Source organism: Saccopteryx leptura, chromosome 2 (genome assembly GCF_036850995.1).
Source record: "Saccopteryx leptura isolate mSacLep1 chromosome 2, mSacLep1_pri_phased_curated, whole genome shotgun sequence".
Lineage (NCBI taxonomy): Eukaryota > Metazoa > Chordata > Mammalia > Chiroptera > Emballonuridae > Saccopteryx > Saccopteryx leptura.
In genome coordinates, this window is record NC_089504.1 from 64,472,345 (window position 1) to 64,499,765 (window position 27,421).

At 43.5% G+C, this 27,421-nt stretch overlaps 1 protein-coding gene and 1 pseudogene across 5 annotated transcripts in view; one reads left to right on the top strand and one right to left on the bottom strand.

Annotated features, from left to right (window-relative positions):
* The window catches only part of RCL1 (RNA terminal phosphate cyclase like 1), a 67,091-nt gene that overhangs the window by 26,902 nt on the left and 12,768 nt on the right, over positions 1-27,421 (top strand). For all 5 annotated transcript variants that reach the window (XR_010749213.1, XM_066368102.1, XM_066368103.1 and 2 more), the window contains 3 exons: positions 3,684-3,808; positions 18,900-19,025; positions 23,601-23,757. Coding sequence is in view for 4 of the 5 variants with exons in the window: in XM_066368102.1 (XP_066224199.1) it covers positions 3,684-3,808; positions 18,900-19,025; positions 23,601-23,757 (408 nt within the window). In the remaining variant the exon portion in view is untranslated. The remainder of the gene's footprint in view (positions 1-3,683; positions 3,809-18,899; positions 19,026-23,600; positions 23,758-27,421) is intronic.
* Positions 18,563-18,675, bottom strand: LOC136396306 (U2 spliceosomal RNA; annotated as a pseudogene).

Below are 27,421 nucleotides of genomic sequence, written 5' to 3' on the forward strand. Positions count from 1 at the left end.
GTTAATATTGCCAGTAAGAGGCCATATTGAGTGACCTGAAAACAATTAAAATGTGATTAGGACTACAAAGGTAGAAAATCAGTGATGGTTATTGCTCGCCAGTCAGACATGCCCCATTCCACCAGAGCTGTGATCTTGAAGAACAGAAACAAAATGACGGAAGCTATTTAAGTATCTGCTTCATTAAAGGCTAACAAACATCTGAGAAGGGCCTATATCAGACATGGAGAAACTTCTAATGACCTGGATTGAAGACCAGACACAGAAGCGTATCCCTCACTGCAGTACGATGATTCTAGCCAAAGCAAAGATATGCTTGTGATGTTGAAAGAAGAGGCTGGACTTGATTACAGTGTTGAAGGAGGCCAAGTCAATGCCAGGTTTCAAGGCTTTTAAATGACAGGACAGCAGTCTTGTTTGGGGGCAGCATTTCAGGCTACAAACTGAAACCCTTTGTGAGCTGGCACATTGAGAGCCCACAGGCCTCTGAGCAGTCACTAAGCACACACTGCTAGTGTCCTGCAGGACCAGGAAGAAGTCGTAGATGACCCAGCTGCTCTTCTAAGATGTTCCCTCTTGAATTACAGTGTCAGCAAAATGGAGAAGTACTATTTGGAGAGTTACATACCTCTTTAAAATTTTGCATATTGACAATGCTCCTGGACATCCTCCTTCTTTTGGTGATCTTTATCCTAATATCAAAGTGGTGTTCCTTCCTCTGAACATCACCTCTTTGTTCGAATCAATGGATCAAGGATTTATAGCAGCTTTTAAGGCCCACTACCTGAGAGGAGGGCCTATACCGGGATATTGCTGCAACTGAGGAATGCACTGAGCAGATACTGGTGCAGTTCTGAAGGATTACAACACCCACAACTACATCAAGAACCCTGCTTGGGCTTGGGGTGATGTCATCAACGAGTGTATGAATGGCAAGAGGTTTGTCCATGACTTCAAAGAATCCTCCCTCCCTCCCTCTCTCTCTTCCTTTCCTTTGTTTCTTCTTTCCTTCCTCCTTCCTTTCCTTCCTCTCTTCCTTCCTTCCTTCTTCCTCCCTCCCTTCCTTCCTTCCTCCCTCCCTCCCTCCCTCTACTTCCTCTCTTTCCTTCCTTCCCTCCTTCCCTCTCTCCCTCCCTTTTTAAAAAAAAGTATTTTATTTATTGATTTTAGAGAGGAGAGAGAGAAGCATATGGGAGAGGAGTGGGAAGCATCAACTCGTAGTATCTTCTTGTATGTGCCTTGACTGGGCAAGCCTAGAGTTTCAAACTAGAAACCTCAGCATTTCAGGTTGACGCTTTATCCACTGTGCAACCACAGGTCAGGCCAAAAGATTCCAAGGCTGAGGAGGTTGTAAAAATCAACAAAGCTGTGGTTGAGATGGCAGATAACTTTAGCCTGGGTGTGGATGAGGCTGGCATTGAGGAGCTCCTAGAGGTGGTTCCTGAGAAATTGAGTTGTTGGCATCAGGACAGGAATGCATAGCTGAAAAAGAGATAAGAGAAAAGGAAACTGCAGGAGAAGGAAAGAAAAATTTGCCTTGGCTGATATTTCAGTTGACTAGAGCATTGTCCCAAAGCACAGAGGTTGCTAGTTCGATCCTCGGGTCAGGGCACATACAGGAACAGAGTGATATTTCTCTCTCTCTCTCTCTCTTCCTTTCTCGCTGAAATCAATAAGTAAAAAATTTAAAAGAAAAGAAAATTCACAGTGAAGGGTTTAGCAGAAGCTTTTGTAGAACTCAAAGAGCTCCTTAAAAAGTTTGAAAACGTGGGCCCCTAACACCGAGAAGGTTTTCATTAATAGAAGATTCTTCATGGTGCATTATTTGCTTACAAGCAAATCTATGATGAAAAAAGAAATGAACCAAGAAAACCACCATGGACATATTTCCTCAAGAGGAGCTTCATGACAGGTTCCTCAGAGATGTCCCAGAAGAAGGCATAGTTATTATAAGAAGATGACACCTCCATTTGTGTTATTACCCCTGAGACCTTCCAGTGGGACAAGATGTGAAGTTGGGAGACAATGATATTGATGATGCTGACCTTGTGTAGGCCTAGGCCCCTGGTCAGCAAACTGTGGCTCGCGAGCCACATGTGGCTCTTTGGCCCTTTGAGTGTGGCTCTTCCACAAAACACCACATGCGGGCGCTACCTCGATAAGGAATGTACCTACCTATATAGTTTGAGTTTAAAAAATTTGGCTCTCAAAAGAAATTTCAATCGTTGTACTGTTGATAATTTGGCTCTGTTGACTAATGAGTTTGCCAACCACTGGCCTAGGCTGATGTGTTTGTGTGGGTTTATGTCTTAGTTTTTGACAAAATTTAAAAATTAAAAAAAATAGAAAAAAGTTTATAGAAAAAATGATATAAAGAAAGGAGGAAAATATTTTTGTACAGTAGTACACTGTGTGTGTTAAGCTGTTACGTATAAGAGTTGAAAATTAAATATTTATAAAGTAAAAATGTTACAGTAAGGCAAGGTTAATTTATTATTGAAAAAAGAAAATATTTTCTTGACCAAGCCATGGTGCAGTGGATAGAGCATCGGACTGGGACACGGAGGACCCAGGTTCGAGACCCCAAGGTTGCCAGCTTGAGTGCGGGCTTATCTGGTTTGAGGAAAGCTCACCAGCTTGGACCCAAGGTCGCTGGCTTGAGCAAGGGGTTACTCGGTCTGCTGTAGCCCCACGGTCAAGGCACATATGAGAGAGCAATCAATGAACAACTAAGGTGTCGCAACGAAAAACTAATGATTGATGTTTCTCATCTCTCCCCATTCCTGTCTGTCTGTCCCTATCTATCCTTCTCTCTGACTCTCTGTCACTGTAAAAATATATATATATATATATTTTAATATATATATTTTAATTTTAAAGTAAACTTAATGTAACCTAAGTGTACAGTATTTGTTTATAAAATCTGCAGTAGTGCATAGTAGTGTCCTAGACTTTCATGTTTGCTCACTACTCACTGATCCACCCAGAGCAACTTTCAGTTTTGCAAGCTCCATGGTAAGTGGCCAGTACAGGTGTACTATTTTTTATCTTTTATACCGCATTTTTACTGTACCTTTTCTATGTTTAGATATGCTCAGTCATACAGATACTTAGCATTGTGTTCTAGTTGCCTACAGTGTCGAGTACAGTAATGTGCTGTAGTTTTATAGCATAGGAGCAATTAACTCTGCCTTATAGCCTAGGTATATAGTAGCCATAACATACAGGTTTGTATAAGTACTTTCTATGATGTTTACACAGCAACCCAATTATCTAATGATGCATTCCTCAAAACGCATCTCTCATCTTTAAGTGGCACTTGATCATAATACAGAGTTCTCACAGATCAGTTAAATGCATAGGAGAAAAGGGCTAAGAAATGGGATTAACTGATAAACTGGGCCAGTCCCTCATTTTAAGGATGAAGACCTGCCTGACTTGGGGACATGGCTGGCTCTGTGACTGCTGCTATTTCTGACACACTAGGGGGTGTCCTTGCTTATCATGTGTCCTCTTGGAACTAACATCAGGTGCTGCTGACTTTGATGGGATTGCCAAGTTGAATATGAAAGACTTGTCTCCATTCTAAGGAAGAGCCTGTTGGTGTAAACTGTAGTGGGCTGGTGTCTGGGTCACCTACTCTTTGCTGCATCCTTGTCTCTTTTTTCTCACCATGTGTACAGATTGTGCGACGGGGAATGCCTCCTGGAGGAGGGGGTGAAGTGTTTTTCTCATGTCCTATAAGGAGAGTCCTGAAGCCCATTCAGCTCACAGATCCAGGAAAAATCAAGCGTATCAGAGGAATGGCGTATCCTTTGCATTTGGTTCAGATTTCTTTTTTTTTTTCTTCCTCAGCTCATGAATATGAGTGACTCATAACAACTTCTTGCAGGATTATTTTACATTTTAGACAATTATCATGGAAAACTTAACAGTGAAATTATAATAGTTGGCTGGGATTTTATGCTCTATTATCTGCCTCACCATGACTAGATTGATGCATTCATTCATTTTCTTTTGTAGTTAACACTTAAATGGCTCCCATGTATGTGATACTCTTGAGGGCTTTGGTTTGGGGGCCACCAATGCACTTGCAGTCCCTTCCTCAAAAGAACTCATTATCTGATGATGGAAACAATGTGTAAACACACACTTCTGATATAATGTATAAAATGATACAGACATGTAGTGGGCTGGGGAGTAAGAGTAGAGAGTGACTGATTTTGTCTGGAGCATGTAGGAGGGCTAGAATGATAATATCTACTGTTTATTAAGTGCTTACTCTGTACCTAATTGATAATTACTTTATATAGTTTATTTTTAAAGAACTATTTTATTGAAGTATGATTGATACACAGAAAGCTGTACATATTTAATGTATGCAACTTGAAGAAAATTTGTAAGTAAGCATATACTTGGGAGATACAATGCTATTAATAGATCCATAGCCTGCAAAAGTTTCCTCTCATCCTCTATTTTAAAATCATTTATTTATTTATTTTTAGATAACACTTAAGATCTCAACAAATTTTTAAGTACAGCACACAATACAGTATTACTAACTATAGGCATTATGTTGTTACTGTATAGAAATACAACTGATTTTTGTATGTTGACTTTGTATCCTGCAACTTTATTGAATTTATTTATTATTTCTAATGGTTTTTATGATGTGTGAAATCTTCAGGGTTTTCTATATATAAACTTTGTCATGTGCAAACACAAACAGTTTTACTTCTTTTCAATTTTGATGCCTTTTATTTTTTTTCTTGCTTAATAACTCTGGTTAGAATTTTGAGTACTTTGTTGAGTAGAAGTGGTGAGAGTCAGTATCCTTGCCTTGTTTCATTTCTTTTCAGTATTTCACCACTGAATGTGATGTTAGCTGTGTGCTTTTTAAATATATATGATCTTTATGTAAGTTCTTTCTATATCTAATTTGCTGAGAATTTTTATCATGAAAGAATGTTGAGTTTTTCCAAAGCTTTTTTTGTATATATTGAAATGGTAATTGACTTTTATCTTTCAGTCTGTTCTGTAGTGTATTATACTGATTGATTTACACATGTTGAACCAGCCTTGTGTCCCGCTAATAAATCCTAGTTGGTCATGGAATATGATCCTCTTAAACTGCTATTGAATTTGGTTTGCTGATATTTTGTTGAGGATCGTTGCATCTATATTCATCAGGGACATTGGCCTGGAGTTTTCCTGTAGTGTTTTTGTCTGGCTTTGTATCAGGGTGATATTGGCCTCATAAAATGAGTTTGGAAGTGTTCCCTCTTCAAGTTTTTGGAAGTTGAAGGATTGGTATTAATCACTTAGTAGTGAAGCCTTTTGGTCCTGGGCATTTTTTTTGTTTTGTTTTTGTTTTGAGAAAATAAGGGAGAGAGAGAAACATCAATTTGTTATTTCACTTATTCATGTATTCATAGTTGAGTCTTGTATGTGCCCTGACTGGGATTGAGCCCACAACCTTCTTGTATTGGGACGACACTCTAACCAGCTGAGCTACCTGGCAAGAGGTTTTGTTGTGAGGTTTCTGATTACTGATTTAATATGGTACATGTTATTGGTCTTTCCAAGCTCTCTATTCTTGATTATCTTGGTAGTAGGTTATGTTTCTAGGATTTTATTCATTTATGTAGGTTAATTTGTTGGTGTAAAATTATTTCTAATAGTTTCTTAGGATCTGTTTTGATTTATGTAGCATCAATTGTAATGTCTCCTTGAGTTTTCTTTTTTTCTTAGTCTAGCTAAGGATTGGTTGATTTTATCTTCTTATGAAACCAACTCTTAGGTATTTCTGATCTGATCTTTATTATTTTCCTTCTGTTAACTTTGGGTTTAGTTTGTTCTTTTGTATTTTTCTGAAGTTAGAAGTGGGGAGGCAGTCAGACTCCCACATGAGCCCGACTGGGACCCGCCCAGCATGCCCACCAGGGGGCGATGCTCTGCCCATCTGGGGCATTGCTTCATTGTGGCTGGAGCCATTCTAGCACCTGAGGCAGAGGTCATGGAGCCATCCTCAGTGCCCGGGCAAACTTTGCTCCAGTGGAGCCTTGGCTGCAAGAGGAGAAAAGAGAGATAGAAAGAAAGGAGTGTGGGAAGGGTGGAAAAGCAGATGGACACTTCTCCTGTGGCCCTGACTGGGAATTGAACCCGGGACTTCCACACGCCGGGCTGACACTCTACTGCTGATTCAACTGGCCAGGGCATAGTTTGTTCCTTTTCTAGGTCCTTGAGGTGTAAAGTTAGGTCTTTTGAAGTCTTCTTTTTGTAGAAAGAAGGGAGGTTCATTGCTCTGAACTTTCTTTCCTCTTAGTACTGCTTTGCTGCATCCCATAAGTTCTGGTATGTTGTGTTTTCATTTCATTTGTTTCCAGATATTTTCTAATTTCCTTTTGAATTTCTTACTTGACACAATGTTTGTTCAATAGTGTCTTTTTTTCCCCATGTATTTGTGAATTTTCTTGTTTTCTTGCTGTTATTGATAGCTAGTTTTATTTCATTGTGGTTGGAAAAAATACTTAGGATGATTTCAGTCTTAAATATGTTAGAATTTGTTTTATGACCTAGCATGTGATCCTAGAGGATATTCTGTGTGCACTTGAGAAGAATGTGTATTCTGCTGCTACTAGGAGGAATTCTGTATATCTATCTGTTATTGTCTGTAGTGTTATATGAGCCTGCTGTTTACTTACTGATTTTCATTCTGGATGTTCTTGTCCATTATTGAATAATATTCATTATTGAATAATTCAGAGGTATTACACCTGAAACTTACATAATTTTATTAACCAATGTCACCCCAATAAATTCAATTAAAAAAAAGAAAGTGGGGTATTGAGGTCTCCATAGTATTGTTCTCCATAGCTCCCTTCACATCTATCCGTGCTTGCTTTATATGTTTTGACTTAGAGTCTGTTTTGTTTGATATATTTTAACTGCTCTTTTGGTTATCATTTGCATGGAATGTCTTTTCCTATCCCTTTACTTTTAGCCTATACTGTACATGTTCTTAAGTCTAAAGTAAGTTTCTTATAGATAGCATATAGTTGGGCCTTGTTATATATGTCTTTTGATTGGGAAATTTAGTCTGTTTATGTTTTATTTGCTTTATTTTTAAGCCTCAAAGTGTTAGTGCTTTTACTTATATCCTATTCTATTGATAGGAAATTGAGACTTCAAAAGCTTACGGAATTTGCTTCCAAGTCACACTGCTTCTAATGGCAGAACTGGGGTTTGAATTCCATCTGTCTGACTCTGCAGCCTTGGCTTTTTAATTTAATTTTATTTTTTATTTATTCATTTTTAGAGAGGAGAAAGACAGAGAAGGAGAGAGAGACAGAGAGAGAGAAGGGGGGAGGAGCTGGAAGCATCAACTCCCATATGTGCCTTGACCAGGCAAGCCCAGGGTTTTGAACCGGCGACCTCAGCATTTCCAGGTCGACGCTTTATCCACTGCACCACCACAGGTCAGGCAGCCTTGGCTTTTAACCTCTGCTTTTTCTTATAGAAAAGACAGGACATTGGGACTGAGCCTTAAAAATGAGTCTTGTGAAGGGGCGCAAGGAAGCAAAAGTGCTTCAGGCGGCAAAGTGGGCCTGTGTAGTGGTAACAAAAGCACAGTGGTTCGAGGGAGTGGCAGACAATGTGATGTGGCCTGAGTGCAGGTGGATCAGGTGGTGTGTGGCAGTGGAAGATGGGACATGACAGTGGGCAGGAGCCAGTGAAGGTTGAAGGCCATGCTAAGACATTGTTTCTTCATTCTAAAGTTAGCAGTCTTCTTAGAATGAATTTTCATATTAAGAAGACAACTCTAGTGGTACTGAAAGCACTTTTGGCTCATTATAAAAATTTTGGAAGGTATAGTTTTTAAAAAATCACCTAATGATGAGCACTGAGAAGCAGGGATGATAGGGAATTATTGTGCCCTAAAAGAGACCGTGAGGATAGTAGCTGAAGAACAGGTGAGGGCTGCTAATCTATAGGATCCTAGAAGCAGGATGAGTTGGACACCGATAGTGGAACAGGGAGCCGTGAGCATTAATTTGACATTTCTCACTTAAGCATCTGGGTAGAGATGTTTGTTCTGTTAGTTAGTACAAATGTTTGGGGTAATATGTGGCAGGATAGGGGAGTAAAAATTAGGTTTTAATTTGTTATTTTAATACTTTATATAGTAAAAATGCAGCTAACGTACTTTTTGTTCAAAAAGGAAAATAATACGCTGCTATGATTATGGTTCTAAAGATGATTTAAGTTGTCTCTGGCTCAACTGTGCGCTGTCTTGTAGGTTGACTGCAACCACAGCTTCTCTTGCTTAGGCATTTATCAAAGCTAAAGTCATACTATAAAGATATATAAAAAAACAGAGTAAGTGAGCCCTGGCCGTTTGGCTCCATGGTCAAGCTTTGGCCCGGTATGTGGAACTCCCGGGTTTGATTCTTGGCCAGGGCACACAGGAGAAGCACCCACCTGCTTCTCCACCCTTCCCCCTCTCCTTTCTTTATCTCTTTCTTCCCCTCCCGCAGCCAAGGTCCATTGGAGCAAAGTTTGCCCAGGCGCTGAGGATGGCTCCATGGTCTTCATCTCAGGCGCTAGAATGGCTCTGGGCGCAATGGAGCAACGCCCCAGATGGGCAGAGCATTGCCCCCTGGTGGGCATGCTGAGTGGATCCTGGTTGGGTGCATGCGGGAGTTTATCTCTCTGCTTCCCCACTTCTCACTTCAGAAAAATACAAAAAAATCCCAAGGAAATAAAACAGAGCAAGTGGAAACCAAGGTTGATCATGACATTTCATGTGTGACTTCAGCTACCCTCCGTGGTATATTTCTGTTGGATCCGACACTCCTGTGTTACCAGTTGGCATCTTAATGAATTGATACATATTCCAAGTGGCAACAGACAAGGTGGGAAGGAAGGTGACCCAGTTCAGTGAAACAAGCAGTGACAGTGGTATGGTTAGTCAATTCTGGAATTACCCGCTCCAGCAGAGCACTTGTGACATCGTCTTCATTGCATGCCTGGCTGTTGTGGACCATAAATGGCGAAAGCCATTGTAGATTCAAGGCTTGGCAAAATGCTAATTTCTCCCCCCTCCATCTCCATATTTGGTTATTATGCTGAGTATTTGCACCTGCAAGCAACATTCCCACACTTATCAAAACACCCCCTTAACATTAATTAACAGGCACTTTAAAGAGTACATATCAAAACTGAAAAATCCCAGTGTGATTTTCATTATTCTCCTATAGTAAAAAAAAATCTTTAGCCTGAGTAGGCGGTGGTGCAGTGGATAGAGCGTCAGACTGGGATGTGGAGGACCCAGGTTTGAGACCCCAAGGTCCACCAACTTGAGCACGAGCTCATCTGGTTTGAGCAAAGATTACCGGGTTGGACCCAAGATCGCTGGCTCAAGCAAGGGGTTACTCGGTTTGCTGTAGCCCCACGGTCAAGGCACATAAGAGAAGGCAATCAATGAACAACTAAGGTGTCACAACGGAAAACTGATGATTGATGCTTCTCATCTCTCTCCGTTCCTGTCTGTCTGTCCCTATCTATCTCTCTCTGACTCTCACTCTGTCTCTGTAAAAAAAAAAAAAATCTTTACACTTTTATTATGTAAGTCTATGCTGCTTCAAGCCTTCCAGCTTGCGGCCTGGAGCAGCCTGGCTAAATTAGCAAGTCTTTTGGATCCAAAATGAGCGCGCTTTACTTATTCCAAATAAAGTTATATTTATGTAGGGAAAATGAAATTATTTTTTTGTTTTCAATATTAGAGCTGGCATTTCCAAAATTATTATTATTATTTTTCATGTAAGGACTTAATTCAGGCCTTATAAACAAACACATTTAGACATTAAACAAAGACTTCACATACAATCACACAAATCAAGAGTAAAGCCCGGGGTTTTAGAGATTAAAACGTGGCCTGCTTGATCTTAAGTAGGGCTCCCTTAATAGGAACGTAATAAGGATATATACTAAACAGAAATCTCTCTCGAAAAATCTCAAGATGGCCGTATGAGATTTCTGTTCAGCAACACCCAAATCAGGCTTCCCCTTTGCCCTCTTTTCAGGCAATGGAGCAGGAAAGAAATAAAATGATCTAAAACATTAAAGAAAATTAGATAACAGGAAAAGCTGTAATATTCCTAATACCTGAGTCTCTTATCCATACTCAAGAAAGTCCAACTTCCACAGCAAATAATCACCCCCGGAGAGATGAGCACAAGTAGTCGCCTTCCAGTCATTTGGGGGAAGAGCCTTTGCACTAATAGTATCTAATAAACCAAGTGAAAAAGGGGCAGTAGGCCCATACTGAACACAAGCAAGTTTAAGCTCTTTCAGAGTTCTAAAAGGTACAGGTTCATGTTCTCGCACTAGTCTCCCTGTATCATCCTGTATTTCTACAACAGGAAAACGGGTAAAGCCATTTATTGTTTCCCCTATATTTCGAGCTTGGTCTATAGATTGTTGGAGAGGAGATTTCCCAGATTTTGAGCTATAGACTCCGCAGTCAGCCCGATAAGGGAACGGAGGAGCAGAGGGTTGAATGTAGGAAGGAGCTGAGGGCAGCGGAGGCCCCGCAGCTAAGGCAGCCATAGCCGTGGAGTTTTCATCCCCCGAGTCATGCTCAGCCTCCAAGTTACCCTCATATTCACATCCCTGTTTCCAGCTCACCCTGATAACCCTGATACTCTTCAGACATTGATTTGTTTTCATACAGAAACATTTCTACAAAAAGGTCCCTTATTTTTTACCCTATCTGTCCCATAATCTTTTACTCCCGACTACACTTTCTTTTTCTTTTTCTTTTCTTTTTTTTTTTTTTTTGTATTTTTCTGAAGCTGGAAACGGGGAGAGACAGTCAGACAGACTCCCGTATGCGCCCGACCGGGATCCACCCGGCACGCCCACCAGGGGCGACGCTCTGCCCACCAGGGGGCGATGCTCTGCCGTGACCAGAGCCACTCTTACGCCTGGGGCAGAGGCCAAGGAGCCATCCCCAGCGCCCGGGCCATCTTTGCTCCAATGGAGCCTTGGCTGCGGGAGGGGAAGAGAGACAGAGAGGAAGGAGGGGGGGTGGAGAAGCAAATGGGCGCTTCTCCTATGTGCCCTGGCCGGGAATCAAACCCGGGTCCCCCGCACGCCAGGCCGACGCTCTACCGCTGAGCCAACCGGCCAGGGCTCGACTACACTTTCTTTACTCACTGTGCGTACTTCACTTTGGGGAGTTCCGTCACTTTCCTTCAGTTTTAGTTTCCACATACTCATACTCAAGTCTTCTGTTCGGGCACCACTTGCCGCGGACCAGCGTAGCATCTAATAACAGTGTGGAATTAAGGAAACATATTCATCAAGAAAAAATGGGACTGGGAGGGCTCTTCAATGCTGATGGCAATATCCAGTGCCCCATAGTCCCAGTTTGCTTTATTATATAGCCATATGCAAATCAAGGAAGTCCTTGTTACAAAGTTACACATCCAAGGCTAAAACAGTAACTCTCCCAAGGCATAAACAGGATGCATTAGTGAAATTTACCTACATCTGAAAACAAACAGTCAGAGGAAGGGCATGTAAATTGCTCCTAGCAACTTAAGGAAGCAAGTGAAGTGGGTGTAAATACTCAGCATAATAGCCAAATATGGAGATGGAGAGGGGAGAACTTAGCCTTTTGCTAAGCCTCGAATCTACAATGGCTTTCTGCCATTTATGGTCCACAACACCTGGCCAACCACACCTTTCAGTAGAACTGTGAGCTCCAGAGAAGCAGGACTCGTTCCTGTTTCTCCATATATACTTAGTGCCAGTGGTACCAGTGACATCCCTGGTGGGAAACTCCCCACAGTCTGCCACATACATGTGTTTACACGGTTGGAAACCCAATAAGTTCAGTTTTACTTCATGTTGGGTTTGAGAGTCATTTAAAATGGTTACAGAGAGACAGGTCTAGAAACAAAAGTAGAAATGTAGACCTGGCCCTGGCCCTGGCCCGTTTACTCAGCGGTAGAGCATCCACCTGGCCTGTGCAAGTCCTGGGTTTGATTCCCAGTGAGAGCACACAGGAGAGGTGACCACCTGCCTCTCCCTTCCTCCCCCTTTTCTCTCTTCCTCTCCTGCAGCCATGGCTCCATTCAAGCATGTAGGCCCTGGTGCTGAGGGTTGCTCCATGGAGCCTCTACTTCAGGTGCTAAAAATAGTTTGGTTGCCAGTGGCCCCAGGTGGGCAGAGCATTGGGCCCAGATGGGGGTTGCTGGGTGGATCCCAGTAGGGGCAAATGCAGAAGTCTGTCCCTGTATCTCCCTTACTCTCATTTTACAAAGAAAGAAAGAAATATAGATCTGTAACTTACGGGCAAGGTGAGGGCCAGAAATGAGTGATTTGGAGTCAGCTACCCTGTGGAATGTAAAGAGGGGGGATGGACCTCTGAGAAGTCACTAAGACTTGACAGCAAAAGCCAAGTAAGTTCTCTCAGGAGGGGAGACTATGGAATGTCAGAGTGGAAAGGAGGATAAAGAAAATGCAGCTTTTGGAAGCCCAGGTTGATGACTTAAAGAGCCCACAGGAGTCAGCATTAGGATGGGGGAATAGCTGAGGAGTGAACTCATAGCAGGCTGCCACTGATGCCCCTGGGAGGAGCTCTTTCTAAAAAGGTGGTAGAGACAGAGACCAGATTATCAGTTCTGGGTTGTGGAGTGACTGGGAGGGAAATGGTGAAGTGTGGAGGCCACGCTTTCAAGAACTGTGACAGGAAAGAGAAGTAGAAAGAAAGATAAGGTGGCAACTTGATGAAGAGGGAGTTGATAAGATTCCCTTTAAAAAGAATATGATGCTAATGATTGAGTATTTCTGTTGGTTGGGAGAGCTGGATAGTGATGAAGCAATGCAACAAGGTGGTTAAGGTACAAGTGCTGGTATCAGACAAATGTGGGTTCTCACTCTGGCTTTGCCATTCACCAGTGGTAGGATTTTGGCCCCAAACCTTGGTTGACTCATTTTTCATTGGGCATACTTACTGTATCTGAAATGAAGGTTAAATGAGGCCATAGATGTATAGAATGGGCTTGTATAGAAGTAAGCATTCAGTATGTGGTAGTCACTGTTATTTTTATTATTATTTGAGAAAGGATGAATTGAGAATGGCAGGAATGTGGTATGGATGCCTCTAGCTTGATTTGTCTGGAGGTGAGTGGAAGGGAGTTTGGAGGGGTTTTCAATGTTCAGTGAGTTAGAATGGGATCTAGGATAAAGGGATTGGCAGGGGTATGATAAGGGAGTGTGACAGGGTGGTAGAGGTGCTATGACAGTGGGGCATAGTAACTAAAGAAGAAGGTTGTGGGACAGCATTGAGGGCTCAGCTGAAGCTGGAATTGTGTCCTGGTGCCAGCTGCATGGCTGTGTGGCTGCATCCAGGAGCAGTTGGCAGCCTAGAGGGAGAAGTGGAGAAGGTAGGAGGGCCCGTTTCATCCAGGATGGGTGTGAATTGACAAAGGGGGTGAGTGGTGCAGAGGACAGGTCAGAGTGGTCTTTGTGAGCCTGTCATTGAAGTGGACAGTGTCTTCCTTACTGAGGATCACAGTGGGGCGTACAGCCTGCAGAAAGCACACACTCAAGGGATTTGAAACCTTGCCAGGTTTCTGGTGGAAGAAGACATATGTCTGCATAGGAGAATAAGAACTTGTGTTTAGGGAATTGTTTAGGGGTTTCATATGTTAAAAATGGTAAATTTCAGCCCTGGCCGGTTGGCTCAGTGGTAGAGCGTTGGCCTGGCGTGTGGGAGTCCCGGGTTCGATTCCCAGCCAGGGCACACAGGAGAAGCGCCCATCTGCTTCTCCACCCCTCCCCCTCTCCTTCCTCTCTGTCTCTCTCTTCCGCTCCCACAGCCAGGGCTCCATTGGAGCAAAGTTTGCCCAGGCGCTGAGGATGGCTCTGTGGCCTCTGACTCAGGCGCTAGAATGGCTCTGGTTGCGGCAGAGCGACGCCCCAAGATGGGCAGAGCATTGACCCCTGGTGGGCATGCCGGGTGGATCCCGGTTGGGTGCATGCGGGAGTCTGTCTGACTGCCTCCCCGTTTCCAACTTCAGAAAAAAAAAAAAAAAAAGTAAATTTCTAGGTTCTTACAAGGTCTGGGTAAGGCAGGTATTTGGTGGCCAATGGGCTGGGTGGGGCTGGGACATGGCTTTCTGGGCAAGGAGTTTGACAGAGTGGTGTTGACCAGGATGTCTCCTCAGGGATGGCATAGTTGTTTAGAGTCAAGTTTTGTGTTTCTCAGGAGGTTTTAGGGTGAGCATACTTGTAGGAAAAGAAGTGTGTAGTGGACTAACTTTGCAGAGGTGTTGATTAGTTTGAACAGTAAGTGCTGAGGAACATGGAACAGGGTAGGCTGCTTGGCCACGGGGCAGAGGGAGCCATTGTGGAGATAAAGATCAAGTTTGGGGATGCTGCCTGAAGGTTTTTTTAAGGGTCATCAAGAATAGAGGAATATGTAATAAAGCTTTCCTGAATAGAGTCTGTTGTCTGTCTAGCTATATCAGGGTCACCTAAAGTCCGCACCCTTGTATATATGAGGAGAAAGTAGGCAGGTGGGAGAGAAATAGTTTCTGTTTCAGGAGCCCTCAGGTTAATGGATAGTTAATTGACTTCACTGTTGCCAAAATGCTGCAGTTAATGGCCTTCTGCATGAAATTCTGTATATTTTCAGGCCTATTTCAGTGTGCTTTTTCTCACTTGAGATTTCTTTTCTATTGGAACAGTGAACTTGGCTTAGAATCCATTCTTAGTCTGGAAATGTGATTTCCAGAGTGTGCCATTTGTGTTGACACAATCTTGTGGTAAGGACATGGGTTTCATGGAGGCTGTCACTCCAGGGTCCTGCCTGTACTCTACTGGGTGTGCAAAAGCCTATGAGTAAGCTTTTGATGTCGTTGGGAAATGGCTAAGCTTCCTGGGTTGTACAGAAGAAAACAAGAACCCTGAAAGCTGTGGTGCCCCAGGCACCTGGAGTTTAACTTTGTTCCTCCCTCACTTCTCCCACTGGTGTTCTTGGAGCCTTCCCTTTATAGAATTTGAGCCAGGCACTGGTAGGGCCCAAGCCCCTCCCCTTGCTCGAGGCAGGGATGTGACACCTCCCCAATCTTCCAAACTCCCTGGGAAAATCAGAGGCAGCACCCTTGCTTAGATCCCTGTCTGCAGGTCAAGCGTTCCAGCCACTGGTTTGCAGAGCAGCCCATTTCACAAACACCTCCAAGGAATGTGGGTTTGAATTGAGATCATCTTCTTGGCCAGTACAGAAGCCTGGGAAGAAAACAGCTGCCTTTGGAAAAAGTGTCAGTTGTGTTGTGGTTTTTACTTGCAAGGCTGGTTAACTGTTGAGCTGAGCTTGGAGGTTGTATTCTCCACAGGAGGCTCAAGTTGGGCTAACTAGTCCCATTCTCTTGTGTGTGTTTCTTTTTTTTTCTTTCTTGTTTTTGAATTTATCTATTCATTTTTAGAGAGAGGGGGCAGAGAGACAGAGAGAACAGGGGGAGGAACAGGAAGCATCAACTCCCATATGTGCCTTGACCAGGCAAGCCCAGGGTTTTTGTTGTTGTTTTAAATTATTTTATTTGTTGATTTTTGGAGAGAAGGGAGAGAAAGAGAGGGAGAGTGTTTCCTGTATGTGCCTTGACCAGGCAAGCCCAGGGATTCGAACCAGTGACCTCAGCGTTCCAGATCAAAGCTTTATCCACTGTGCCACCACAGGACAGCCAACCCCTGGGTTTTGAACCGGTGACCTCTGTATTCCAAGTCGACGCTTTACCCACTGCGCCACCACAGGTCAGGATGTATTTGTTGTTTTAATGAATGGTGCCACCCAAAGTGCATCTTTTCATTCTGATTGACTGGCCAGGGCCCGGGAGGGAGCCAGTGTTGGTTTCTGCCAGCAGCTATCACTGGCAGTGTGGTTTTATTTAATACCTCCCACTCTCATTTTCCCCCTGCCTGATGTGGGGCAAGAGAAAAGGAGTGCTCTGTCTTAGTCTCATAGTGTTCTGATAGCTCATGATCTGGTAGATAAGAGTTAAATGTATAAACTGGGGTAGAGGCAAAAAGACAAGTGTGAATTGGAATTTGTGGGACAATCTGGTTTTCTTTCTCTGACTGTAGGAAACATACTTAGAGAATCAATCTCTCTCTTTACACACAGACACACACACTCCTTGTGTTTCTCTGACCTGTAATCTTGGGGAAGGTAAAGGGTGGGAATTCCATGTTGACTGTAGCTATGAACTTGTCTCTTTGGATCTGTGTTCTTAATATGGCATTCGTGAATGAATTTCAGGACGTTGACCAGAACTAACGGTAGGAAAAACAATAGTTGATGTTTAGTGGGCTCCAGCCATCCATGAAGCACCGCTAATCACTTTACATGCATTATTTCATCTGAGTCCCAAAACCCTGCAGGGAAAGTATTATGGTTATTCTTCTCTTACTGATGAGGAAGTGAGGAAACAGAATAAATATAGCACATTAGATAGACCCAGTATGATGCACTTTGCTGGAGCTGGGACTTCAACACAGTCTGATTCTAGAACAGCGGTTCTCAACCTGTGGGTCGCGACCCCGGCGGGGGTCAAATGACCAAAACACAGGGTCGCCTAAAGCCATTGGAAATACACATTTTATTTAAAAATGTGTAATAAATATGTATTTTCCGATGGCTTTAGGCGACCCCTGTGTTGTTCGACCCCCGCCGGGGTCGCGACCTTCAGGTTGAGAACCGCTGTTCTAGAACTCTTAGTTGCCAGGGCCTCCATGCCAAGCCAGGTGGCTCCATCGTGACTTGGGATGTAGCCAGTGTAAAGCTCCTTTCCAGTATTCACTTCATTGCCTGAATTCTAGTATAGACTTCTGTTGGCCCTGAGTTTGCACTGTTACTCTCTGGGTTTTCACATCTCTGGAGGGATGGGGGGAAGAAGTTGTCTTTGGGAAGTGGATCTATTTAATTTTGAATCTTAGTTCTGTGATCCATTTGTCCTCAGTGTAAGCCCTGGAACTGGGAATCCATAGCTTTGCCAACAGGTTATCGTGAACATGAAATTGTTGATAGTGTGTTTAAAAGAACTTTGGGAATCTTGAACATTGTGGGATTATGTGTCAGGATAGTGACATCTGTGCTCTCCTAGGGAGGAGAGTGAGCAGCCACACAAGGATTGCACTCACATGGTACAAAGGGTATGAGACCCAGGACTGTTTGTCTTATCTGCCTGTGGTCAAAAGTACATTCCGGACGGAAGAGGTGATGATGTAACTGGTCTCTGTGTATGTATTGAAAAATTCCTCTTTGCTCTTTCCTCATTTCAGGTTTGTCCTCTGAGTCAAGTCAAATATTTATCAAATATTTCTGAGTACAAAAGTAATGTATTATAGAGTTGTGAGGGATACAGCTGCAGAGCCCCTTATGGAGTGTGCAGAGAGCCCCTTTCCTCATTGATGAGCAAGATGTATGGTACGTTTACGTGCAGACCACAGTTGGGTGCTGGCTGGAGGGTTTTAGATGAGAGAGAACTCTGGACTTGAATGAAGGAAGGCAGTTCAAGATGAAGAATTTGGGGAATTTGGATGGGTGGAGGGGGTGATGTTGCCGAGTCAGGATGGATACTGAGCAGGCCAGAGGATCTGATAGCAAGATCCGGAAAGGTCCAGAACTCACTAGCATGAGGAAGATTGATCTTTGAGTGGGAGGTTCAGGATGGATCAAAAAGGGAAGCTAGATGCTAGTCAGGTATATGCACAGACTCAGAGCATCTTGTCTGCATCTCGAATGAAAATTAAATGAGTTATTGATAGTAATTTTTGAAGAGTTAAGCTGAAATGGGCAGACCACACACCTTGTTTTCCCTGTTAAACTTGCCACGTAAGGTCTGTGTAAGGGGAGTGGGGTGATCGCATTATTACTTCTCTGTTCTTTTAGCCCTTTGTCCGCATATGCAGCAACTTATGAATGTGCATTGCACTTTTAAAGTGCTCAGTACATACTTATTTTTTATTTGAGTTGTGCGGTTGGGAAGACCCACTTTCTGTTTTCCATATCCTCAAACAGCAGCCTTTTTTCTTGAGTTGTTAATATCTTCCTCCTTTCCTTTCTGGTGGTGCCCTGTTGTAAAAGTGCTAATTATCAGTATTTTGGCTGTAAGGTAGCAGTTGTGAGGAGTCTGAATCATCCACAAATGGAGTGATTGCTACTGAATTGAAAATAGGCTCTGTAAGTTAAAAAAACAACCCACAGAAATACCTATTTAGGTCTTTACGGGCAGCAGCCACCGTGCTGTTTTTTCTGTTTTCTCTGTCTGCAGAACCTGAGGTAGATTGGTCAGCTCCAGTGTGATGTCTGTTCTGGTCTTAGGTTCTGAGAGAAAGACTCATTGGTTACAGCAATGGGGATGGTCAGAGAATACTTCAGAGGGAGTTTGGCTCATGCCATACAGAGAGGCAGTTGCTTTCATTTGTTTCAGAATTGAGTTGAATCATTTCTAAGGGTGGGGGTATGGGTAGGAAGTCCAGACCAGGCTTGAGAGGTTTTACTTTCCAAATCTTTATATTGTTTGATTTTTCCACCATGAGCATGCATTTAAGCCTTTTATAACTATACTACACTTGATCTTAGCCAAAAGGCCGAGAAGTGATGCCTTTTATAACTATAATATAAAAATTATATAATAGTAAATAAGACTAATAATGTAAAAATTGATGATGGTACTATACAGTTAAGTAATGAAGTACAGTTTGAAAGTAAAGTGCGATTGAAGTCCCAGTTTGTTATTATAGTGTCACAAATACTTGCTAGCTTTATAACTGATTTTTCTGTTCTGAAGTCCAAGCAGAAGGACGCCCTTAACTCTAGGTTGCAGGTACTCCGTGCGGGTGTCACCTCAGATGGCAAACCGGATTGTGGATTCTGCAAGGAGCATCCTCAACAAGTTTATACCTGATGTCTATATTTACACAGACCACATGAAGGGAATCAACTCTGGGAAGTAAGTGTGCCGTTCCGGAGCCTGATTCTGCAGCTCCCCTGGTCTTTTTTCATCCTCCTGTTCTGATTAAAGTTAAAACTGTCAGCTCTGAGGTTGGACAGTCAGAGGAAGAACAGTTTCAGATTTAATTTCTTCCCGACTCATTGCCATTGTCACTAAATCTTCTTGTCATATGGACAGCATCCATAGTGGCCAGTGCTGAGAGATGAGATGAGGGGTCCAGTTCTTAGCCTGCGGGAATGAAAACCTAGCTACTTATAAACAGTGCTTTAAGCTTTAAGTCCCATCTGCACTCTGTTCCTACAAAAAGTAAAAGTAAACAAGGTCTTCCACCCTGAGTAAATAACAGTTTAGGGAAAAAATCATTTGTTGGCCTAAGTACCAGTCAGATTCTCTCTCCATGAAGGGGAACAACACCCCTAGAGCCAAAAAGTTGTTATTGCAGATTTGAATTTGGTTAAAGCCTTTCTGGAAAAACCTCACTTTAGGGAATAAAAAGTTGACAATCTCTGTAATGAAAACATCTGGTTTAGGCTTTTGTTATATATTTAGAAACTAGTAAGTTAGGAAAGCAATTAAAGTAAAAATTTTTACTCTGAATATGTTAAATATAAAGAAAAGTTGACCTGAAACTAATACAAAATAATACTGAATATAAGCTGGAATTGAAAAATAAAATTAAAGTGGAAAGGACAGTATAGTGAACACATGTATATTTCTGCTACCTGTAGTTAACAATGAATATTTTGCCAAATTTGCTTTTCCTGTATGGGTTTGTTTGGTTTTTGCTGAAACATTTTCATATGAATGACAGTATCACTGTACTTTCTTCTAAAAATAAGAATATCAGAGTCTGAGATTGACAGTGGTGAGTTAAGAAGTCAATTTTTTTCCAGGTGGTGCTAACTGTTTTCACAGATGTTTCATCTGAGGTTTCTTTTAGCTTCAGCAAAAGGATGACAGAGAGAGTAAAGGAGGGGTGAGTGTGTTAGAGGATCTCTGACCTTTGTGAGGCCCGAGGGAGGGATGAAGGTGATTTCAGAAATGTGGTAGTGACTCATAGTCCAAAGCAACAGAGGTGGTGGTGTCAGAGGTTAGAGTTAGGAAAGGATCTGCGTGTAAAGCTGGCCCTTCTGGGGACTGAGAAGGTCAGTGATGGTCCCGAGCCTTTATGTATTGCTCAAATATTACCAGTGTTTTCCTTGTTCATACCATGGGAGTGATACCACTTGCATCTTTAGATAACTGTAAAGATGAAAAGATCACCTATGTAAGTCACTAAGGCAGTGCCTGGCACCTAGTAGGTGCTACAGAAATGGTATCTGCTACGGCTGTTCTTTTTTTTCTGTTCTCTTCTTGGCCTTAGGTCTGGAATTATGTGTCAGCAGTTCTCTGGGCAGAGAGGGTTACAGGGGGATGGGGGAGGATAGGTCATTGCAGCAGCTGTCTGAATGGCCTGATTTCGATAGTGCCTTTTCTGTCTGGCCTCTGTCTCTACTAAAGGGTGGCTAGAGATGAAGCAGTGCAGGCTGGAAGTCATACTGCCACCGGCTATAGTATAGCTTTTTTGTGTGTGACAGAGAGACAGAGAGAAGGACAGACAGACAGGAAGGGAGAGAGATGAGAAGCATCAATTCTTTGTTGCGGCACCTTAGTTGTTCATTGACTGCTTTCTCATATGTGCCTAGATGCAGGGGGGGGGGGGGGCGGGGGGGCTCCAGCAGACCGAATGACCCCTTAAGCCAGCGACCTTGGGCTTCAAGCCAGTGTCCTTTGGGTTCAAACCAGCAACCATGGGGTCATGTATATGATCCCATTCTCAAGCCAGTGACCCCGCTCTCAAGCCAGATGAACCTGTGCTCAAGCCAGCGACCTTGGGGTTTTGAAGCTGGATCCTCTGCATCCCAGTTCGATGCTCTATCCACTGTGCCTCCACCTGGTCAGGCTATAGTGTGGCATATAATTACATCGACTCAGCTGACTTTAGTTCATGGAACACTGTAGGAAGCTCACATGTAGATCAAGATATGGGTGTATTTAGACTTGTAGGTCACCAACTCCAAGCTCCCCTTAAAAAATTAAAACCAATGCATGGTAAGTTTGTGTTTAGTTTTCTAAATTTTGTTACAAATGACTTCGTGATCTTCCTTCTCTTATGAAATTATAAAGTTGTAGGCAGGTATTTTCCTCTTCTAAGTTGGTGAAGTATCTGTGTCCGTTAGGCTTATTGAAATACAGGAGTGAGAGTTTATGTTGTGACCGTGGCCTAGAACCTCTTTTTGTGGCCTGTGTTAGTTAGTGCTCTGACCAACATGCATATCTGTTGCATATGGTACCTTTTTAACTCTTACCATCACGACTTAAAAATAAAAAATTAAATGGCTCTGGCCACTGTCTCAGTGGATAGAGCATTGGCCAGGCATATGGATGTTCCAGCTTTAATCCACTTTCAGGGACACACAGGAGAAGCCACCATCTGCTTCTCTTCCCCTCACTCTTTTTCACTCTTCCCCTTCTCTTCCTCTTCGCCTGTGGCTCAGTTGGTTCAAGTGTGGCCCCGGGCATTGAGGATAGCTCCTTGGAGTGCTTTTCTCAGGAGCTAAAAATAGCTTGATACTTGAGCATCATACTTGAGCACCAGCCTCAGACAGGGTTGCTGGGTGGATCCTGGTTGGGGGGCATGCTAGAGTCTGCCTCACTATCTCCCCTCCTCTCACCTTAAAAATAAAGAATTAGTCCGTTAGCAGTTGGAAAGTTTTGGAGGCTGTAGCATGTAAACTGTACTAATGTGTATCTTCATTGAGGTCACCGGGTGACCACTGGCTTTGTCACTGCAATTTGGAATAGGACTGATAACACATAGCCCAAATTGGAGTAGTCGGAGAGCTTAATATTACCTTGTTTTCTGTAAAACAAATATAGTACTGTATTAAATGGAACGATCTTGATCAACTATAAAGTTTATTGTGATAACAAATACATATACCTCAAAAAATTCACATGGCTGGGAAAATTTGGAAGTTCTTGGGAAATTCAGGGTAGTGGGTTAAAGCATTGAGGGTAGTTTGTCTTGTGGTTCTCCCCTCCGTTTTGTACTCCTTAATTTTACATGGCGCTGCCTCTGCTGCAGAGCTGGCTACCCTCACCCCCCAGTCAAGTGACTCAAAGGCAGCTTCAGATTGTGCTAAAGTGTCCCATGATGATGGATGGATGGCACTGTGTTAGATTGTTAAACATTACACAGAGTGCCCCAGAACCTCTGATTACATAGGTATCTCACTGCTCCCCCCTTCCCTTGACAGGTGTTTTTAATATTAACCCTGGGCTGCATAGATAATCAATTTTTTTTAAAAGAAATGAACAACTGACCGTTATAGTTCCTCCGTATCGTGAGCTCATATAGTGTATTTGAAACATTAATTTTACAGATAGTTTCTCTGAAACAAATATCTTGGCTAGTTTTGTAGTCAGTGCTAGAAGTGCTTCATGAATGTGTGTGCTGAGCTGTGTCAAAGGAGGCAGGTCTCCATCGTGTTGTAGGTGGACTCTTGCTGCTGCTCCTTTCCTGATGACATGCTCACTTCAAAGGTGCTGGGCAAAGCAAATTTGCTGTGTCAGATCTGGAAATTTTGTGGGGAAGTGTTTGTTTTTTATTGTTTGTAGACTGGTTTTGTTTTGTGTCAAACTGGTTGTCACCAAAGTCACTCTTATGTTTACTACAGTACCTCCAATTCCTGGCCGGTGGCTGCTTTCCCCCCAAATGTTTGTTGGATTCATGAGTGAATGAGTCAGCTGTGGTCTTGGAGCAGAAGGATGTTAGGTTCTGGCTGTTGGTGGTAGAAACACAATGGGAAAGAACATGGAGCCAGCCCTTTGATTATATTAATTGAATTCAGAGTAGAGATGTCCCTTGGGTGCAAAAAACAAAGGTGTGCCTTCTCTAAATTCTTTCTGGCTTGTGTGGTATTTTTCATTATGGGGGAGAAGCTTGATATATTCTATGAGGAGCTTTAATCAGCTGGACTCTGGGCCACTAACACCTGGGTTGGTTGTGAGTGAATGCTGTGGTGGTAAACTTGTGTAGGCTTTGCAGTCTGGAAGATGTGCATTTGAATCATATCTCTGTCACTCTCTAGCAGTGTGGGTTTGGTTGAGGTTGCTTAATTTCCCCATTTCCTCATTTGTAAAATGGGCATGTAATATCCACTCTGCAGAATTGTAGTGTCAAAGCCTCTAGCTCTGAAACTGGCAGGAAGTGGATACGAGTATCTGGTAGCCCTTGTTAGTGTTACTGTAAACTCACAGAAGGATCTTTTACAGTGTAGGAGGGAGGGAGAAGGTAGGGATGGGAGGGCCGATAGGAAAGGCAATGCAAACTTGCATCTTCCCTGGTTCTGCCATGTATACCCTCACAAAAGCATGTATGTTCCCAGTGTAAGCTAGTAGGAACTCTAGTAAGGCTTGAAGTAACTAAACCGAATGCCATCAGAAAGATGTTTGTTTTCTCTTTCCTTTTGTTGGTGAATGTAAGCCCACTTCATTACCCCTACTCTGTCTGTGCCTTTAAATCCCTAGGTCTCCAGGCTTTGGGTTGTCATTGGTTGCCGAGACCACCAGTGGTACCTTCCTCAGTGCTGAACTGGCCTCCAACCCCCAGGGCCAGGGAGCAGCAGTGCTTCCCGAGGACCTTGGCAGGAACTGTGCCAAGTTGCTGCTTGAAGAAATTTACAGGGTATGTCTTCAGTCTCTGCCCATGTGGGAGAGGAGCCATCGGGAAGCAGTTCATTGTCTCTTATTCCTACTCCTTAGCAACTTTCTGCCTCTTCCAAGGGCTTAAACAAAGAAGTTAACCTTTTCCTACCCATTAAACAGTTTAACATGAACTAGTTTAATAGATTAGGTAAACTAGTCAGTGAGCAGAGATCCAGCTCTTCTGGTTTGGGACACAGGGAATGTAAGTTTTGACAGTGGGGAGAGGAAAGCGTTGGAGCAGTTACATAGAAAAGAGGAGGTAAAAAAATGAAGCAGGGTAGGTTACTGGTCATTGGAAGAGGATCATTGCCATGACCAGACAGGTGCCGTCTCTCAGCTTCCCCGGTTGTTGCCATGGGAGTGGGAGCTGTTACCATGTGAACGGGGGCTCCTTGTTTCCAGGTTTTTTTCAAGAGAAGTTGGAAATTTGGATTTGTATGTGACAGTTGATTCTGATAAAAAATAGTGTCAACAAGCCAGCATTTGCAATATGTTCTAGAGCGTAGAAGAATGTAGGGAAGGTGGGCCCGTGTCAGAGCATGGCAGCAGCTTTGGAAAAATGAGAACACAGAACAGGGAAAGGGCAACATGAAGCTGAAGACAAGACTTCATCAATTGCTATTTGCTTCTGCAGCTGTGTTGATGGGACACAGCTCAGACCAACCTGGACCAAACTGTCCTCTCAGTTACCAGTTTTTTCTCTGTTGATATATATCAGCAACATGCACATACACTTTTACTCTTTCCAAAAAATAGTTTAGGCAACCTAAAATAAAGACGGAAGAAGTGAGGAGGAAAGGAAAGATGATGGCAGGAGAAGTAAGATGAAGCGGTCTGAAAATACATTCTTTAAGGTCCCAGATACTTGGTTAGAGGAGAGTCACAAATCCGGCTTCACGGTTTCTGGTTGTCCGCACTGTCATTGGCCCTGGATCCACGTCAGCAGGGTGAAGTCTTTTCATTGACATGCAGAGGCCTCACACTCTTGAGCAGAGCACCAGCAAGACCTCTACTCTGCGATTTGCTGTCAGATGGTGTTTGATGTTTGCAAGTTGTCTTTTTTTCTTCAGCTGAAGAGCCTTTCATCTCAGTATTTTTTTTTTCTTTTGCACTTTTCCAAAGCTGTAAATAGGGAGGCAGTCAGATAGACTCCCGCATGCGCCCGACCGGGATCCACCCAGCATGCCCACCGGGGCGATGCTCTGCCCCTCTGGGGCATCGCTCTGTTGCATCCAGAGCCATTCAAGCGCCTGAGGCAGAGGCCACAGAGCCATCCTCAGCGCCCGGGCCATCTTTGCTCCATTGGAGCCTTGGCTGCGGGAGGGGAAGAGAGAGACAGAGAGGAAGGAGTGGGGAAGGGTGGAGAAGCAGATGGGCGCTTCTCCTGTGTGCCCTGGCTGGGAATCGAACCCGGGACTCCTGCACGCCGGGCCGACGCTCTACCACTGAGCCAACTGGCCAGGGCCTCATCTCAGTATTTAACTGCATATTTATTCTCAGTTATTAGACATTTCTGTGGATCTTTCCTTAAGTCTCCAAGGAAGCTTTACCCTTTTTAAAGTAGCAGGAATCATATGTGAGCCCACTGAAATAAAACCAGCAAAGCAGGGGTACAGCACTGATTTGATTTGATTTTTAATTCTTTTTTCTTTTTATTTATTTATTTATTTTTTTACAGAGACAGAGATAGACAGGGACAGACAGACAGGAACGGAGAGAGATGAGAAGCATCAATCATCAGTTTCTTGTTGTGCATTGCAATTTCTTAGTTGTTCATTGATTGCCCTCTCACATGTGCCCTGACTTGGGCCTTCAGCAGACCGAGTAACCCCCCGCTGGAGCCAGCAACCTTGGCTCCAAGCTGGTGAGCTCTTTGCTCAAGCCAGATGAGCCCGCGCTCAAGCTGGCGACCTCGGGGTCTTGAACCTGGGTCCTTCCGCATCCCAGTCCGACGCTCTATCCACTGCGCCACCACCTGGTCAGGCGTGATTTTTAATTCTTTTTGTCACTGTAATTTATTAATCATTGTGGTAGAGTGATGCCACTCCTAGGAGATTGATTCCTCCACAGGCCTCACTGAGGAAAATAGCTTATAGGCACAGCCTTCTCCCCTGATCCAGTCAATATTCTCAACAATATCTGGTCCCAAGGTGGAACAAGTAAGAATGAACAGTTTCAGAGTTCATTAAAATGTCCAGGTCTTAAATGGTTTTATTTAATGCTTGTCTAATTAAAATGGAAGACAAGGACTTATAATTATGTCTTCAGTAGAATGACTACGCCCTCTACTCATCGTTCAGCTAGCAAAAAAAAAAAATATACCCTATCAAAGGACGTCCTCCTGAAGGAGGAAGTCTCTTCTCACAGTTTGTGTAGACAGAGTCTCTGGCCTTAGCTTTTTTGATCCTAAATCATCAGCCCAATGTTTGATGCTTAATTTAGTGATTTTTTTTTAAAAAACATGGGTAGTAATTAAAAGTTGGGAGTAAATAATGAAGAGGGTTACCATGTCACTTACTTCAGGAAGTTTGTCTTCTAGACATCTGTTAAGACAATGTGTATGAGCCCTGGCCAGTTGGCTCAGTGGTAGAGCGTCGGCCTGGCGTGCAGAAGTCCCGGGTTCGATTCCCGGCCAGGGCACACAGGAGAGGCGCCCATCTGCTTCTCCACCCCTCCCCCTCTCCTTCCTCTCTGTCTCTCTCCCCCTCCCGCAGCTAAGGCTCCATTGGAGCAAAGATGGCCCGGCCGCTGGGGATGGCTCTGTGGCCTCTGCCTCAGGCGCTAGAGTGGCTCTGGTCGCAACATAGCGATGCCCAGGATGGGCAGAGCATCACCCCTGGTGGGCGTGCCGGGTGGATCCCGGTCGGGCGCATGCGGGAGTCTGTCTGACTGTCTCTCCCCGTTGCCAGCTTCAGAAAAATACAAAAAAAAAAAAAAAAGATGAATGTGTATGTAATACATGTGCCCCTAAGCCCCTGGTCACTTACTTGTTCAGGTTTCTTGTTCTTGGTGGCTGGCGGTCCCTCTCTGACCTGGGGTTCTTTCCATCTCTTTCCAGTAGACAGAGTAGCTCAGCTGGAGTGCCGGTTTTATATCCCCATAAGTAGCACATGATAGGATTCAGGGTGAAAGCACAGACTGTACACGTCTATAGGAGAGAAACCAGGCAGACTGGAATAGGCTATTTTTTTCTTCTTTTCTCTAGTTCAGTTCTCCTTAAAACCATTTTTTTGTGCCTGCACCAAGTTAGTTTTTCTTTTTTAATCATTAAGAAAACTGCCTGACTAGGAGGTGGTGCAGTGGATAGATCATTGGCCTGGGACACAGAGGACCCAGGTTTGAGACCCCGAGGTTGCTGGCTTGAGCGTGGGCTCACCAGCTTGAATGTGGGGTTGCTGGCTTGAGCGTGAGATCATAGACATGGCCCCAAGGCCACTGGCTTGAGCAAGGGGTCACTCATTCTGCTGTAGCCCCTACGAGGCATATATGAGAAAGCAATCACAGAACAAATAAGGTGTTGCAACAAAGAATTAATGCTTCTCATCTCTCTCCCTTCCTGCCTGTCTGTCCCTATCACCAAAAAAAAAAAGGAATAAAGAAAATCTCTTTTTGTATGTCTGTGATCTTCAGTTGTTAAAAGGATG